Raw genomic sequence first — 18506 nt, 5'->3', positions numbered from 1 at the left:
GTAGTAGGAGCGAGGCAGACTCCGCTTACGCCACAACATTGTTTTTGTGTTTTCTTTTCAGTAACAGCAACGTCTTCAAATGCAAATGCTAAACTTTTAATACACAATAATTAGAGCCAGTAAAAGTACAACTTTAAAAAAAAAAAAAAAAAAAAAAGGCTCTCAAGGTGGAACTATTTGAAAATGCTTCAACTTTGTCTCCATGGAAACGGGGAAAAACACAACTTTACGAAAAAACACTTTATGTCTCTGTGTAGATGACATAAACGCTGCTACTACGCATTGGCACCAGGACCATAGTAAATATGTAATTCTGGACATGTACAAGTAGATGGACGATGACAACGATGACGGCCTCCAGAGTGGCATGACTAATAAAGAATATGATTAAATCAATCTCTTTTTTAAAAATTTGTTACAAACACATATATGTATGGCAGTAAAATGTGACGACTATCAACCACCATGAATGAAAAAAAAAGGAAAAATAGGGAAAATATGTAGGATATAAAAGAAACAATATAAGAAAGCATAAATAGGTAAAACTATAGTATATAAGAAGGTGTGTCAAAGGGACAATATGTAGTTTGTTGGTAGAAAATGGTAATTTTATCATTTAGAGTTACGAGGAATAGAAATCCAACTTGGTAATTTGTCCATACAAATGTCCATGTCCTCCCATTATTCATGTTTACAGGTAATGTTTTCTACAAATGTGTGCGGTTTCTTTACAGAGATAAACAACAGCGCTTACTAGAGGCCCAACGTGAAAACTATACTGTTTTCAGCATTTCTGCTGTCGCATGTGTGAACAGACATCATTTTCAAAACGCGAAGCTTTTCGCAAAACATGAAACTATGCATTTTCATCTTGAAGTGTTGCTGTGGAAAAGGGGTTCAGATGGAGTGTTGCTTTCAAATGACAGATGATTGTTTGAGGTTATATTAATTCACATAAAACAACATCTTGACATTGTGTGGCTCTCAACTGTTCTCAACTTTTCTCTCCGCAGTAACATGAAAGCGACCTCTGCAGCACAATGTAATCAAACATAATGTCGGACCCCACATGACTGATCCATTAGAGCATCTTTCATCTCCTATCGAGTACATGCAATGGCACTATCAGGAACTCTGTGAGACAAGGAAAAAAAAAAGAAAAAAAGAAGCTTTTACAAAGAGTCTTTGTGCATGTACATAAAATCAGAGTCCGCCCTGTTATCCACACAGCTTTCTTTGAGATATTCTCTATTATACTGTTGTGTGTATCAGCGTGTCAGTGTGTTTGTCTGTAACACAGAGTTTAAAACTAGACATATTTGTCTCCATTGAAATGATTTCAATGCTATGATTTGACAGCTGGGTTACCCCCCCCCCCCCTGGTATTTAATAATTTAATTTGAAATTAAACTCATTTTTAGTGAATCAGCGGGTGTGTATTTTAACACTAGTGTCATTAAGAGTAGTCGTTACCTTTCGATGTACTGCTTTTAAAAGAAATATATACAGAATGATCACCAAATCTTTTTCCTTCACCTTGTTAGGGAGCTGGTTTCAAACAAATGTTATGTTTATTTTTGCAATGTTTTGTAGTATAGAGCTCATTTACACTGAAGTATACCTATATTTTAATGACAATATTCTCCTGGGACTCTAATAATAATCCAACTCGTCTGTCCATATGAATGTCCGTAGCGTGCGTTTTTTATTACAAAAACAAAAAGCAGCACCCACCAGTGGCCCAAAAATAAACTGCAGTATTTTCAGCGTTTATGCAATTTCTGTGTAAATGGACATCGTTTTTACAACGGAAACAGCAGAATCACTGAAAATGATGTAGTTTTCATGTTTTCACTAGCAGGTGCTGTTATTTGATTCTGCAATGAAACTACACACCCATGCACCCTTGTAAACATTAACAATGGCGAGTACACGGACATTCCTTTGGACAGACAACAAAGATATGTTGTTATTACAACGACGCTTAATAATACTACCAAGTCCCAGGAGAAGATGGACTGAGAGTCATGACACTCTGGAGGAAAACATTGTTGTTATTGTTGATATTGACTATTTATTACGGCCGTCTTGCAGTAGCAGTGTTTCCACTGTCTATATGGAAATGGAGGATTTTCAAAAAGTTGCTTCTTTTCCCTCTAGTTTACATGGAGTCGGCACGTTTATAAAAAGTTCCACGTTGAGAGCCTTTCTTGTGTCAACAGACGCCCAAAACACAACAAAAGTTTTCTATTTTCACTTGAAAACATTGTCGTGTAAACAGTCTAGAGTTTTCACCATTATATACAAATGAACATGTTAATCTATCATCGGACTTTGTTAAGATCTAAATATTATGAATTTCTACAACATTTCTGAAAATCTCAGATGACACTGACCAATCAGTTGTGGAAAGTAACGCAGGGAAGTCTCATGCCGTTAAAGATAAACGTGTCTTTCACTGATATACACGGTTTATGTGAGATCCCCCCCCCCCCCAGTCACAGCGGAGGTGTTGGCAACAGATTCCCATCCCGCGTCTGACGTGAACAGTAAGGAAGCGTGATGGAGGTGTGGAGGAGTTTGTGTTTGTCATCTCCCGGTTTCCACGGTAACGGCTGACTGGTGGTCATTGAGCGTGACAGCCGACGTTTAAAGGGACGAGTGAGTAGTCGATGGTGTTTGGAGTCACAAACAAACAGGTGAATGTGGGCGAAGGTAACAAAAGAAAACCCAACAAACCTCAAGAAGCACCTTGTTATCTTGTCTCTCTGCAGTTTGACTTATAAGATGTAAGAATTTGATAAAATTCTTACATCTTATACACTTTATATTTGTATATGTTAAACGTACAGTGTGATCTTTTCTTAACCCAAATCAAGTCATTTATAAATTTGTACCCTGAACAATCAGCAGTGAGATATTTATTGTGAATTACTCTCTTCTGAATCCACTTACATGTGCTTGTTTGGGTTTCTAATCAAAGAGAAGACTCTATTTATTGTTTTAATCTTGGCGTGTATCCCGACAAACATTCATATGATCTATTAGTAATGGCCGACTGACCCAGTGAGCTGATGAGAGCGGACCGCAAAACGAGGGGAGACGTGATATTGGACATTTGCCAATAACCAATATACGAATATTTCTATAACAAATATTCCCAGCGCGGATATAATCCACCTCTTTTTCTCACTTGATGCCGACAACATTAAATCCCAATTCAATTACGATGCTTTTGTCAGCCTGGCGATGGGACTGCGGTTGTTTTGTACCAAAATAGGAAAAGTAATGGAACTTACATAAACCACATTTTTCAAGACAAAACTGTAAAGTCATCCTTTAATATTATCAGAACATTTTATAAATGACTAAGACATGAAGTGCTATGTAATTATCCAACAAAAGAACAAACCTGGTTGCAAGAATAACGGAAGTGCACTTTGCAGTTTTACAGAACATAAAATAGTCCCCATATCTATAAATGAATAAGTATGAATTAGTGCCGCAGGTTATTTCACAGACTTGTGTATTAACTTAATGGAATTTATTTTTTCAAAATGGGTTTTAACTGCTCCTCACATGAATGACATTGAGCAGACGAAGAAAACAAAAACTTTCATGACCAACTTTTTCATTGGTTAAAAAAAAAAAAACGGCATACGACCGTCGGCGTTTCATGGCGGCGCAGATGTTTAATTTCTTGAATCTGTATTTCTGGCACCGCTAACATGCTACGGCTGACGGTGTAATATAATTCAGAGCACGTCTGAGGAAGTAACCTGTTCGATTGCACATCTGTATGATTGAGACGACGCACAGATACTGTTCACTCACATCTAAACATGAAGCCTCGCACACCTTTGGCGGCGTCTTGACTCTTTGTGGCGTTTCCCTCTTTATCAAGACGACACGAAACAAGACCGACTCTCGCTTCTTGTCCCCTGGAGATCCAACACTCTTAATTCGCACACGATAAAGCCCAGCGACTCATGTCAAAAGGACAGCAGGAGTCTGGAGGATTCTTAACGGTAATTTCAATGTCATCTTCTGCGTGTGGAATGAGAATAACGGCGCCTGTGAATTCTCCTCGATGATCTATGATGTAATGTCCCTGAGTCACTCGGGCTCCGGGCTGCTCGCAGGTTCTAAGTCAGTGACACTAACGACGCCACAACCAAAGGAATGGGGAACAGGAAGTAGTTGTCTCACTGAATTTATGTCAGCCCAGAGCACCTGCACGTGTCCTCAAGTCTGCTCCCATCACGTGCAGTAGCATAGCGAGTAATCCCCCACAAACGTCCCCGAGACACTGTTCATAATGAGCCCCTTTTGTCAGTAGTAATGGAGTGGAAGAAGAAGACGAAGACGGAGGCCTCTGAATCCTATAAAAGAAATCCGGCTTCATTTTCGTTTGTTTAATGACTTACAGACACAAAACCGTGAAGCGCCCACTTTATTAAAGATACTTTTCTCTCATATATACCCATTACAGCGACGGATACAGTGGGTCGAGTCATGGTGAGTGTTGTGATTTACTGTAGATGAGAGGAAGAAGTAGTGCATCAGGGTTTTTGCTACGATACAAAGGCTCGAGGCAGCTTTTTTTTTTTTCTTTTTTTTTTTTAATCACCATGGAAACTGGATTCCTCACTGGAGGGGGGGCATTTCAGCACTATGATGTTTCATCCAGATGCGAGACTCCAGCAAACTATCATGCATCTTTTATGCAGCCATGTTCTTGCGATGTTTTTGATCGAAGCTGTCAGGGATGAGCCTTTCGTCCAGGAGCATGAAACCTTCTCGGCTTTTGCCGCGAAGGCAACCCCCCATTGTGTGTTCGTCTCCTTCCTGAGAGAGTTTGCCCCCTATCTGTCCACGCTGGTCTCTGCCAGTCGGTTGTTCATGATGCCGAGGGCGCCAACCCCTCCCGAGAAGCCGTTCTGACGGGAGCTGGAGCTGGACTGGCGCGGATGCCCGATGGCCATCTCGGAAAGCTGCTTCTGCATAATGGCCAAGTTCACCTAGAGGAAGACATGGACAGGAAAGAGCAAATGTAAAAAAAATAAAAAAAAAGGAGGAAGCTGCCTGGGTTTGTGCAGTTTTGCAAAACAAGGATTACGGCAACGTGTTTGGCTGAATTCACTGCAGAGCTCACCGGGGTGCTGCACACCGAGCAGATGGTACTTTTCCTCTTTGCTTTGTCAATTTGAGCAAAGAAAAGGCAACGAAAACTAAACAAATATGACTAAAACAAGCCCGATTTTCCTCTTTCATAAGGGGAAAGTTTCTCTTTCAGTGTCTACAGTGTCCCTACTGATGTGAAACGTTATGGAACATGTGCCAGACAGTATTAAATTCAGTAGGGCGTCCCCACGGGGCCAGAGTTTGGATGACATCTGACATTTACGTGTCCATGGGTTGTCCTGATTAATAATGGCGTAATTGTCGTGTTATTTGTTACATCCTTTTCAAGATCTGTTCATTATTGGCTGCTCTACATCCAATTACCCTGTGATGTTTTCATCCAGGGATGCCAGTAGATTCATATTAATCTTAATTTACTTTGACACACATGCTAAGTGCAGATTTTCAGACAAAACCCAATAGATAAATACATTTACACAACATTGAAAGTCAGAATACGGGACCCTCTGTCATTACAGATCATCAAGTGAATTCTAACTAAAAAGCAGACACAAAAAATGTTTCTTCATTTTATGTTAACATAAAATACATAGTTTGCACGTGTTACCAAACCTTCTCCTAAATAAGGCCTCGTTTACACTACGTGAAAAGGGAAAACTTTCATTGTATTTTGGGTGTCGTAATCGCAATTCAACTTCGTCATCTGTCCATACGAATGCCCCTTATTCTCTCCTTTGTTCAAGTTTATAGTGTGTGGTTTCATTACATAAACAAACAACAGCACCCACTAGTGGCCCCACATGAAAATGACATGTTTCTTTAGTGTTTATGCGGTTTCTGTGTAAATGGATAACGTCATCAAAACATTGCTGCGTAAACTCGAAACCTTTCTGAAAATAAAACACAAATAACGATGCATTTTCACTTGAAAAGCATCGTCAGATGATCATGGTTTAAATTTGCGTTCAGCTCTTTCAATTTCTCCCATCTGTACCATTCTCTCTCTTACTGTCCTCTCATTTATGAATACAATATGGACAAAGGGCTTTTTTTTTTTTCCACGAAAGGTGAAAGTCAAGATAGAGAGGTCCAGTATTCAGACAGAAATTGCATGCTTTGTTTTATTTCATTCACAAAGCTGAACAGATCAGTAGGTGGCAGTTCAGAGGTTTGGAGCAAAGCTGCAGACTGACAGTGAACTGAGCAACCCCGTGATTTACTATTAAAATCACCGTCACTCAAAGGCTAAAAAAAGCTCCAGGCTTCGAGCTCCAAAGCTTTTTTGTTATCATGTACAGCACCTCTGAGGCTAAATGAAACATCAAGTAAACTGTCCTTTTTACTTTTTCCATTGTGGATATAGCATTGTATTGTGTTGAAAACTATATAGCATTTAAAGTACTGAAAATCAAGATATCAGTCTCAGTCAAACTAGATTTATTTCTCTGTGGTAATTGGTGTAATGATTGCACAACATTTTATTTGAACTGTAGTGAGCTACAATATAATACAAACGTTTCTCAGAGAACTTTGGTTTCCTATCTCATGTGAGGCTTAACGTTGACCCTAAGGCCCAGCTCACATTTCAGGTTTCCACTCGTGCATGTGCAGAGGAACTATTTACTATGGCTGCGTACGCATGTGTCGTATCAAGTGTTGGCAAAAAGTTGCATTTTCCAGCGTTACACTGAGACAGTCAGAGTATTTTCTGAAGGTTCCACCTTGGGAGCCAATTTCATAAAGCTGTGGCTCTGAGCACTGTTGTTGTGTAAATGGGGCTTAAATTAACTATAAGTGTGAGGACTGGCAACTTGGGATCAACACTGACGCCTTGTGACTCTGAATACCAAAATCTGGACTATTACCCACTAATTTCACACGTTTAAACAATGAGACGTCTAATTTACGGGGTAACTTTTTTTTTTTCTTGTAAATTGACCTCCTTGGGGGTAATTTTGACCGAATATCGGTAGCAGCTCAGGGGGTAGCTGGTGGGGACCGAGGGTCTTGCTCAGGGACCCACTGGACCAGGATTTGCGCTAACCACTGCGCCACCTTGCTGTTGAGTTACGAGATCCATGCCGTCAATACATGGGCGATGCGTTCAGGTGCATCACGTAACTCCGACATGCTCCATGGCTGCGCTCTTTGCTGTAATTCACTTAATCCCCCTTCCCACAGACTATATATGTAAAAAAAAAAATGTTTTTAATTATTTTAAATAATTACATTTTAACTTAATGAGGTTTAAAGCTCCAGAGCAGCAATTTTATTCACAAAGCAGCAGGAGCTAATGTGGCTATCTGGACCTTCTGTCCTCATTTTGTTTGGTACCACAGCCATATAGCCACTGGTACAAAAGCTAAAAGTGCCATAGTTATATGTTAAGCGTAGACTTCAAGTGTTTAATCAAACTTAAAATTTTACTTGGCATCTTGTGACTTCAGCTAAAAATAATAGTCAACCCCAGGATTCCATGTTGACGTTTAGCTCCAATGTTTTCTAATTGTTTTGCCTTTCTTCAGTAAACTAGCTGCTAATTTGGTTTTACTAATCAGCATCAAGCTGAAGTTGCAGTCACAGCCAATATTCTGATATTTGTAGAAGAATCAATCGATGTTGGGGCCTTTGGTTTGGCACTGTAAATATGAGCCTGCCGGCGGAGGGAACACGTCATTGGTATTCATCGCTTTGGAACCTGGAGTCTTTTCCTTCGGTCTGAGTACAGAATGTAAATGTAGAGATATTCCACTGAAGACAGAAGCTCAGCAAAGAACAGGACAGCTTTGTCACATCGCCTCACGATTCCTTTCAGTCCAACGTCTAATTCAGCCTAATAGGTGGCGTCTATTCCCGCCGGCGTCTTCAGGTTGTTGTCTTTCAGCTGAATAGTGGATATGGAAATGTATGGACGCCTCGCAATAGCAAGTGGCCAAAAGAGCTGTTGACTGGGAAATAGTGGAGAAATAATGTCATTGATATTCAGAGAAATCTTACACATAATGTGTGTGAGTGTGTGTGTGTGTGTAGCCTTGGAAACAGCAGCAAAACGCTGCTGCTGCTGCTGCTTCCTGTTCAGATGTGAGATTTGTGGGAAAATGTGAATCATTGCCTGAAGACTGAGTAGGCTTCTTTTTTTTTTTTTTCTCAAACTTCGACCACCGATTCTTCGAAGTATCCTAAGTATTTTATTATACATCAATCCTAAATGCCACGGCATAGCTGACCGTAATGATTGCCAGGACCTATGGGCAAGATTAAAAAGTTAATAACTTCCGAAAGAACCGCTTCTGGGAAACAAGGTTATTGACTAAATGTTGTTTGTGCTCCTCCTGTGAACAAGCAAATCTAATTACTCGGGGAAATCAATGTGCGATTGCATAAGAAGGAGCTGCTATGTGACGCGTCCCGCCACGTCTCCGGGGGGGTCTCACCTTGTTGGCGGCTAAAAAGTCCCTCATGGAGATCATCTCCCCAGACATCCTGCGACCGGTGTCGGTCTCGCTCTCGTTGACGGCGTCCGTCTCGATGGACGGGTCCCTGCGGGTGCGGAGGTGGCCCGGGGCCACCACGTTACGTCGGGGGTGCCGGTGGTGACCCCGTCTGGGGAGGCAGCAGCGGCAGGGCGCCTCCAGCCTCCTCAGCAGCCAGTTGAGCACCTGCTTGATGACGATGGAGATGATGTTGAAGAGGGAGTAGATGCAGCAGACGCCGGTCAGGATGAAGACGAAGTTCCCCAGCCGGTATGCGGTGGTGGCGTGGCCTTCGTAGAAAGCTCGCTGGCTGCTCACCATGTCCCCAAACCCGATGGTGCTGAACGCAACGAAACAGAAGTAGAGCGAGTCCAGGTAGCTCCAACCCTCCGCCGCCGAGTACATCAGGGAGGCACAGCACGACACCAAGATGGCGGCCGCCCCGAGAATGAGCATGACGCAGTAGACCGAGGGCTTCCAGCCGGCAAGGTCCTCCCCCGTCACTCCGCCGCCCGTCCTGTTTTCCCCGGACGCCTGACGTCCGTTTTGCGGGAGCACGGCCTTCTTGCGGCGCCGTTCGTGACAGGACTTGAGAACGAAGGCGATGACGGTGATGACGCGCTCCAGGAAGAGGTTGAAGAAAAGAATGGTGGCGGCACAGCCAAGCAGGCCGTAAAACATCAGGAAGACTTTTCCTCCGATGGTCGCGGGCGTGGTCATCCCGAACCCTGGCAGGCACAGAGAAGACACGTGTAACTCTACCGTGACAAGACCAAACTGTTGATTCGACCAATCAGATGATGAGTTGGCGACTCAGGGCCTTCTAGAAGGCCTACAGTGAGGTCAGCGTATTCAGACCCTCTGATTGGATAATCATTGAGCGACCAGCCAGAGCGGCACGAGAGAAAAGATAGTTTGTCAACCCAAAATGATTATATATATAATTATAATAAGAATTTTAGAAGTTTTTCTGCCTTTTCATCATTTCAAGACAATTTCATAGAAAAAAAACCAACAATTCCACATGAGCAATCACAGGTGATGGTGAAATGTAAATAAAATCCTTTATAACAGGCTGAAACCTGGAGGTTCCTAATCATATCTGACTTGTGTGAATCGTCTTCAACTCAAACATATATATGTATAAATTTAATTTGATCGTTTAGTGCCATGACATAGTTTTTGAAAACGTGAGGTGGCATGACCGTGCAGTGATTGATGCTTCACAAAGTGGCTGGGTTGAGTTGGAGCCAGGACGACGGCTGCCATTGTGCACAGACTCTCGCCCACCTCCGCTTCCTTCAGACGAGTCAGAGACGTCTCGGTGACCTCCTCCTTCACCAGGCATCTTTTTTTCTTTTTTTTTTGGTCCCTCGCTTTGTGAGGACGGAGCAATTTAATTGAACTCCGGGGAATGTTCTGTGATCTCAGTAATTTCACAGTGTCCATCCCCTGACTTCTACTTTTCAATATAACCTTTTCACAAAGTTGCTGGAAGTGTTCTTTTGCTCTAACAGAAGATAGAAATACAGATTAAACAACGACTAAATTTTCCATTGTGATATTTTCTTTGAAGAGTTCGGTTTCCCAGCATCTCTTTTTAACCCTTTGTGGGGTTCGAGTCGCCACCATATTTGGCGTCTACCTCATTTCTTCACATTTCTGTCAAACTAACACTAAATACATGTTTAATGTGAGATCAATGACGATTGGCAGGGATAAGAGAATTTATCGACATGATGACAACTCCTGCTTACAATTTGTTTTTTGTGTTTTGAACCTTTTCTTTTCTTTGATGTTGTAGTTTTTTTTAATTATATGAAAAAGTGTTCATATATATACATCGTGTAGGCTGGCCTGCTAAAGTAGTGCCACAATAACCTTTAAATCTAAACTTTATAGTTTTTCTTTGTTGTGGCACAGTGTACAACTCATGTAAATGTGTATGTTTTTGCAAAACGTTTCACAAATACTAGAGGAAATTACTACAAACTCAACATAAAGCTCATTTTAATGAAACTTACTGGTGCAAAATAGAGTGAAATGTTAAAAAAATTTAAAAAAGTAAACATTCTCCTATAGCTGCTGCATTGTGCATGTTATTACATAATCACCCTGACAACATGACGTGGTTGGCTACTATCTTTCATGGCGAAAAGTCAACGGTTTCAAGGCAGTTTTTATAAAAAGATTGCTTGGTAATTTTCTGGGCTGGATTTATGTTTGACGATTTATGTTTCAAGGCCCGGGCCAGTATTTGAACCCACGCTGCCATTCAATATGGTCAATAAAGCAAATTCCTCTTTATTGCAATTTCCACTTGTAGAGGCAGTGAAAACTTCCAGGGGTGTGAGTACTATAGGCTGGGTTGCCATTGGTGACACTCTCTCCCTCCTCATTTCTCTCTCTCACTCTCTCTCTCTCTCTCACTCTCTCACTCTCTGTCTGTCACTAATATCCGGTCGAAGAGGTGAGATTGCGTCGCGGCAATTATCTCTCGCCGTGTCGGTTTGACTGATATTTCACTGTATTTTCACAACTTACCTGATGACCGAAACACCCATTTGAGCCACTGCATCACACCTCAATTTTATCATATTGCTGGATGTTATTTTTTTCTCCCTCGCTCCTTCAGAGGGTTGAAGCGGTTTCACCCTGAAGATAAGCTGTGATGCCATCGCTCTGCGTGACACTTCTTTTTGTCCCTTATGAAACGGCACATGAGCGAAATGGGGGGTCGAAATGAGAGATCTTTCATTCAATTGCACCAATCTCAGCGATGTCTCCTCTTCATCCCTCATTAAACAGCGAAAGCGCAATGAAGTGGCGCCTCTGCCCGCTCTTCTTTTCACTTCCCGACACGACCGAGCCTCTGAAGCTTCACTGTGTATTCTAACCGTTCACCTTATTTTGTGTCGTGCAAAAAAAAAAAAACATAAATAAGTCAACGGTTACTGTTTCGTGTCATGGAAAAGACAGAACGCAGCATGTCTGATTGCCCGTGAGCCGGAGGATTCTGGGGGATTCTTGGCGAGGGGTTGATTGCCTTCAACACTCATCCTGCTTCTCGAGGTGCTAATTGAGTTGGAGTTTTCTTGACGAAGTTAAATGGGCTGAATAATGTGGATAGCTTTTTCTTTTTCATTCTTGAGCTGTAGCCCACGTTGAATCTGACACTATTTACTAAAAACATTCAGTTCCAGCTGAAGTTTTCAACGCGGCCACGTTCCTTTTGATTTTCGTTTCAGTTTTAAATGTTACACCGAAGTCTAGAGCTTTAGAATAAGAGCTTTTTATATTAATGATTTGTGTAATATTACAGATATGCTAAGCGAATATCATTTAGTTTTAATTTTAAGGAACTTTGAATATAGTTTAAAAGGAGAAATCCCCGCAACAACCAATATTGTAATAATGGCCAATAATAATAGATGCTAATGTAATAATTTTAAACTTTTTCAATGAAATACAGCTCACAATGTAATGACTTTCCAATAAGATATTTGACCTATTATGATAATAGTATTTTGTCCATCATGTAATAAGTTATTGTATATTTGAAGTATCATTAAAAAAAGAAAATCCTATCAAAATGTCAAAATACATCAATTGGACTGCATTTCTTATAAATAAACATACATTTTTTTTGCAGGTTTTATGCAGTTTTGCTTAAAAAAAATGGATAGTGGCCGATAAAGTTGTCATTCATTCACTGAGGATACAAACTCTGCTAAACTCACAGTTATGGTTGTAAAATAATTCTGTCAAATTTTTACATGATCAACTTTAGAACATTCTGATTGGCCAACAAACCTTTATACTGAGTCAAGACCAAAACCAGAACACCACAAGACACAAACAAAAAAACTGATTTCAGGCGGTCAAAACTGTGTCAAGGTCTTGAAATGGTCTCCACACTGGCCTTGAGACAAAGACCGATCTCCAGTACTACACCATTTCAGGCCATTATTATTGTTACCGGTCAGTACAATCTCCAATGCAAATGTATTATTTGTAAATACCAAGAAAACGTAACGTATGGCTTTTGCCAAACAAAAAGAAACCAATGGTAATATTGAATTAGATATTTGAGATACGACAATTCTGCTAAATTCCTCTGGGTTATGATTGATCATATACTATCATCATATTGACTACATCAAAATAAAAATAAAACATAACATTTTCTCGTTTGGGAAAAATGGATTAATCTTCTTTATAAACTCTCAGATCTTGTGTAAAAATCTATTTGAATTTCTTTTAGATGTGATATAAACTTCCCGAGCTAGTTTGTAACTCAGCTGTTATTTTTTCGCACCACAAGGGTAGAACATGAAAACTCCATACAGAAACCCAAGAGGATTGAAACCATTGATATTCTCACTGAGTGTTAACCGCTACAGCATGTGACTCATAGATTTTTAACAACATCAATTCTGTCTGCCGACACTTGCAACATCTTCTCATTAGCTCAGGATTGTTCCAGAAATGTAAAAAGTGTGTTGTTGTGTTGTGCTTTTTTTCACACATTAGTCGAGCACGTTGTGCAAAACAGACGTCACATCCTAACACCGGCAGCGGACCTGCTAATTGCTTAAGTTCCTGCCGCCTCGGGTACTTGAGTCTGAAAATACATGATAGAAGTATGTTGGTTAACCAACATTTGCACGGGGCTGTGACGTCCACACACATTTTTTTGAATCGCACAGATTGAAATGCATGTGATTCGACAAAATATCCAGGAATGAGGGACGTTTCTCCTCTAATAGATCGGGGAAGTTTGAGAAGTGGCTGGATGTATGTGGCATGGATATAATTACCCTAACAACCACAAGTCTCGTCTGGGTTCCTGTTGTAGATGCACACGTTTGCTCACTTAAAGCATGACATTTAGTTTATTCATTTCAATACTCTATATTCGCTCACCTGCTTCCACACGCACATGAATTTGCGTGACATCACCCTTCCTAAACCAGAGGATTTAAAATGATTCCGGTTGACATTCTGCAGCCAAAACAGCTTCAATTCTTCCAGGAAAACTTTCCATAAAGTTCAGGGGTGTCTTTATCGGAATTTTTAGACTATTAGTGAGGTCAGACAAAGAGCTGGGAGCATGAAATTGTCCAAAATGTCTTTGCATGCCGAAGCTTTCAAAGTTCCTTTTCACTGGAGCGAAGGGGGCGAGCCCAGAGAAGAATCAATGTCACACACAGAATGTATAGCCTTACCCTGATTCATAATGCACATCCGTTTGAAAGTGTCTCAACCTACAGCAGAAAATATCTGCACCTAAAACACAAATAGCAACTAAAAAGTACAACTAATTAAATTGACAGACAGCACGGGGCACAAAATGCAAAACCAGCTTGACACGATTGCCATTATTAGTGCTGCAAAACTGACTGAGAAAAACAAGTTAATGAATCTACACTGCAGGTTCTTTTAACTTTTATTCATCCCGCGTATACTAGAATATAATTAGCAGTGTCGATATTACTGTATATGTGAATTAATCATATTAACATAGACAGTATCTTGCATATTATGTAGAATACATAGTATGTTACATTGCAAGGTTTATTTGTAACATTCATGTATGTATTTTTCTATTTAACAGTTCTTTCAGGCAAATAGTTCTTCTTTTTCTTTTTAATTACTCTTCTATGCAGTGCTGCTTCTGTGACATGCAAATTTCCTCTTTGTGGGATTCCTTCTTTACTTTCTTCACTTGGGGATTATAGCCAGCAGTGCCGTTTTCTCTCTCGGACTTCTGAACAATTATTTTGTTTTAATCCACTTGTGTAGATATATTCTAATTGAATCCATCTACGTCCACAACAAGAGTATTAATTATGTTCAGAGTTTCAACTATAGAAATTATGTGATGAAGCAATATATTCCAAAACAATGATTCACACTGAATTTAACACTGATGTGGACAATGGCCATGTAAAACCTAGCATTTGCATATATGAAGCTTGGCAAGTGATGCCCAGTGGCTCACAGCAGTAAACCTTTGGAAGCAGCTTCCTATAAGAGCCTGTCTTTCTAATGATGCAACAGGGCTTTCTGGTATTCTTACATGTATTCATCTCAGCTTGAACACTCATTGTACTCTCAAATAGGCTGCAAAGTCATTCTGTGTTCTCCAATAGGTTTTCTTTTCCTTTTGTTTTAAATATACATTCTTCACAAAGTGGGCGAACAAGGACTAAATAAAGCAACTGCTGATTGTGAGATTTGTTTTTCGACACACTCGGGAGCAGGAGAGAGGTTACAGCAAGCAAAGCATCATCCAATGATTATGCGCTGTTTCATTTGTCAGATGGAAGATCGCTCATCAGGTTGTGTGTGTTTGAACCTCACGCGCTGACACGCCATCGTTCAGTCAATCGCCGTGCGGTGAAGGATAAACATTCACCACATTGATGTTTCTTCTCTCTTAAAGGGCGATATGAGTGACGGTCTGTGATTAAAACGTGGTTTTAGGGGCAATCACGAGCCTGTGATTGCCCTTCCGTCTCCGCCACAAGCATGGAAAACTTTAAAAGAGAATCGAATTGAATGATGTGTACACGTTAGTCCTGCATCTCCGTCCCTGTCTGTCAGACGCAGCTTACATCTAACCAGGGTGATGATTAACCACCATGTGAGGAGAGGGAGTGTAAGAGTGTGTGAGCAAATCAAAGAAGAGGCTGTGACAACAAGAGATCAATAGCATCGTTTCTGCGTGAGTGTGTGATTATATTGCTCTGAACCCGAGGGGGACGGAGGCTCTTCTTCAGCGGGTGGAAAGACAGAAATGATCATGGACGGAATAAAGAATGTATGACTTGTCTCTGGAAGTGCTGCGTAAAAAGTTGGATTCGAACTACGTGGGGTTTGCCGTTTGTGCCAGAGTAAATGAGGCAGTGAGTTAATATCAACTAAAAGTGGGAAAATTGAAGGTGAAAAATTAATTTAGACAGAAGTGGCTGTTTCCTTGTTTTGTTTCTGCATCTCACCGATGGTTGACACCACAGTTCCCACGAAGTAAAACGCGCCCGTGAAGTCCCACCGAGGTCGGATTGTGTCCACCCGGATCCCAGCGACGTTCGCCTCCTCGTAGTTCCTCAGGAAGTTGTTGAGCTCCTTCTTGCTCAGGTTGTACTTCTGGCTGAACTGCTCGAACCTCTGCGCCCAGCGCTCCTTGGCCTCTCGCTCCTTGGGCTGCTCCAGGGCGGAGAAGACGGCGGCGCCGCACAGCAGGTACACCACGATGAATAAAGCCAGCAGCATGAACCGCGCGTTATCCTCGTTCGTCGGACCGGAGCCGCAGCAGCAGCCGCTCCTGCATGCCATTATGTCGCCGTAGTCACCGCGAAGCAGCCGCAGAAAGGGACCCGTGGCATGGTGGTCGCGCATAAAAACGCACAGTCCTCTGCAGAAACGCGTTTCGATCTGGTTTATGATCAAATCGTTCTGTTTCGTGGATTTTGTGGCAATTTTTCTTTTCCTCGTGCGCCTTCAACCAAGTCCCGACCGCTCAGCCAAGCGCGTTCTCCGGCGGCTTTACAGTCCACGTCCACGGGCTGTGTCGTCCGGCTGATGGTGGTCCGGGTATCCAAGATGCACAAAGGAGGAGAGACGCGCACAGCAAACCTGTGGAGTCACTACTGCTGTTGCTGCTGCTGCGCGCAGCTTCTCCAAAAAGCTCTCCACCCCAGAGCGCACGCTTTACGCACAGCAGACTGACCTCCTACATAAGACCGAGCGCGCTCTCTGTCCACTCAGCGGCAAGCGAGGCGCCTGCTGAAGCAAACCTCAGGAAAAATCTCCTGAGGAAAAAAACAGAGATTCACAGTTTGTCAATGAGCCCCTGAATGACCCGTCGTGTTCGACCCGATTCCCAAACTTTGGAGGTTTGATTCTGACAATATGAAGCGTGTTTGCATTAGAAGATCAATATCACTTGACCTTTCGGAGCCCAGATCAGGGATTCGTGCTCCTGCTTGTGTTTTACCCGGGGATCGTGTGAGCAAATGTCAGAACGCCACGATAAATAATTCAAGATGGCAGGGACAACAGAGGAGCTATTTCTGTAAAAATAAAAACTTAAACGATGGCGCATTCGAAGCAGGTTTCACCTTGAACAGAGGAAGTTTTCATTCTTGTGACTGGCTTAGTGGAAAGGCGCAAAGACCCGAGGCGGCCGTTTAATTATATTACTATTTCTCTGCCGTAAGCACGGACACATAAAGTACATCAAAACGTGCCGAACGTTCAATTCGGCTAACTGTTTCCAAATAAGTCGCAAAATAATGGAGAAGAACTTCCCATGCAGAGCGGATGGGAGCGGTACCTCGTGGAGGAGATGAAAGGAGATCAGCGCCTGTTGCCATAGAGACGCTGAGATCAAAGGAGGTCAGGGTCAGCTGCCATCTCCTCTGACATTTTCTCTTACATTAATCATACCACCGCCAAATTGATCAGCATTAAACGACAAAACTGGGCAAAAGATCTCAGGCAAAGGAATTCATCAGAGTTTATTTTTTTGTCTGTCTGTTAGCAGGATTACGTCCAAACTCCTGCAAGGATTTTGTCAAAAATTTCTCCACACATAGAAATTAGGCAATGGAAGGTTCCATTAAATTTTGGAGGTGATCTGGAAACATTTTTGTCTGACAACAGAAATCTCTGATTGCTCTTGCTATTAATAAATATTATTATTTGTCTGCAAGTAACAAACCGACACAAAAACCACATCACAACATGCTGAACTTTCAGTATTCTTTTCCTATGACTTTTGTTAATGATTCGGCTAAGTATTTCTGAATAAGTCCCCTAAAACTGCTAAAAAAAACAAAATATTCCCGTACAAAGTGGATGGGAGAAGCACTTCATTGAGCTCAAAGGAGCGGCAGACACACCATGTTTCCTCTGGAATTTTCTGGTCAGTTATGTTTTCCCTGAATTTAAGTTTAACTTCAACACACATGAAGAAGTCTCTGAGTTGAAAGTAACTGATGAATATCACGAAGAGCTTTAAAGATTGCATTCATAACTAATAACTTATGGAAAATGGGCACAAACAAGCAAAACAAAACATGCAATCTGCAAAAAGAGTTGAGAGCAACGAGAGGGATTTTTCAAACTGAACACATCTTTAAAAAAAAGCGACCAGCCGCCCACTGCAGAACCTATTTTTATTTTCATTAGGCGGTCTCTGTTTCAGGAATCTGATTTAAAGATTCTCCATTGCTTCAGCGTGTTTGTGTTCATATATTTATAAATATTATGGCTGTATGAAAAGTAAAGAAAAGAGTTTATGTAATTTTGAGCTGAACTCATATCACACAGTGAATTCTTGATATTTTCCAGGGAATTATTTAGAGCTTAGTTCTTGTTGTACAGCTGTTTATCAATACTTATAAACAAATGGGCCAGTAGTGAGATAACTACTACAAGCTCCTCAAAATATTACTCTATACTATAGTACACTTCTGATATACAATACAATACAATACAGTACTGTACTATACAGTACTATGCTATACTATACTATACTATACTATACTATACTATACTATACTATACTATACTATACTATACAGATGAGCTACTTTAGTATAGTATAATGTGCTCATGTAGATTATCATTTAATACCAGAGTATGATGTAGTAATGTATATCATCAGAAATGTCCTATACTGATGTACATTGCTAAGCTAATATACTATACTATACTATACTATACTATACTATACTGATGCGTTATAGTATGGTCATGTAGATCACCAGTATAGTATAATGAAATATAGTGTCGTAATGCACATCAGCAGTACTGTATTATACGCAAGTATATTGCTGAGCTACAATGCTATGCTGTACTACAAGCCCATACTATACT

The 18506-nt window shown here is 41.1% G+C and overlaps 1 protein-coding gene across 1 annotated transcript; it reads right to left on the bottom strand.

Moving 5' to 3' along the window:
• Positions 1–4865: 4865 nt before the first annotated feature.
• Positions 4866–15959, bottom strand: LOC308126026 (potassium channel subfamily K member 13-like; the record flags this gene model as incomplete). Its single annotated transcript, XM_080490109.1, has 3 exons — positions 4866–5021; positions 8580–9346; positions 15623–15959. The coding sequence occupies 3 exons, from the start codon at positions 15957–15959 to the stop codon at positions 4866–4868; spliced, it is 1260 nt and encodes a 419-aa protein (XP_080346235.1).
• Between the last annotated feature and the right edge of the window lie 2547 nt (positions 15960–18506).

The sequence above is a fragment of the Lipophrys pholis genome (assembly GCF_963383615.2).
Source record: "Lipophrys pholis genome assembly, chromosome: 21".
NCBI lineage: Eukaryota > Metazoa > Chordata > Actinopteri > Blenniiformes > Blenniidae > Lipophrys > Lipophrys pholis.
The sequence above is the reverse complement of the archived record's forward strand: the minus strand, read 5'-3'. Positions and strand labels throughout refer to the sequence as shown.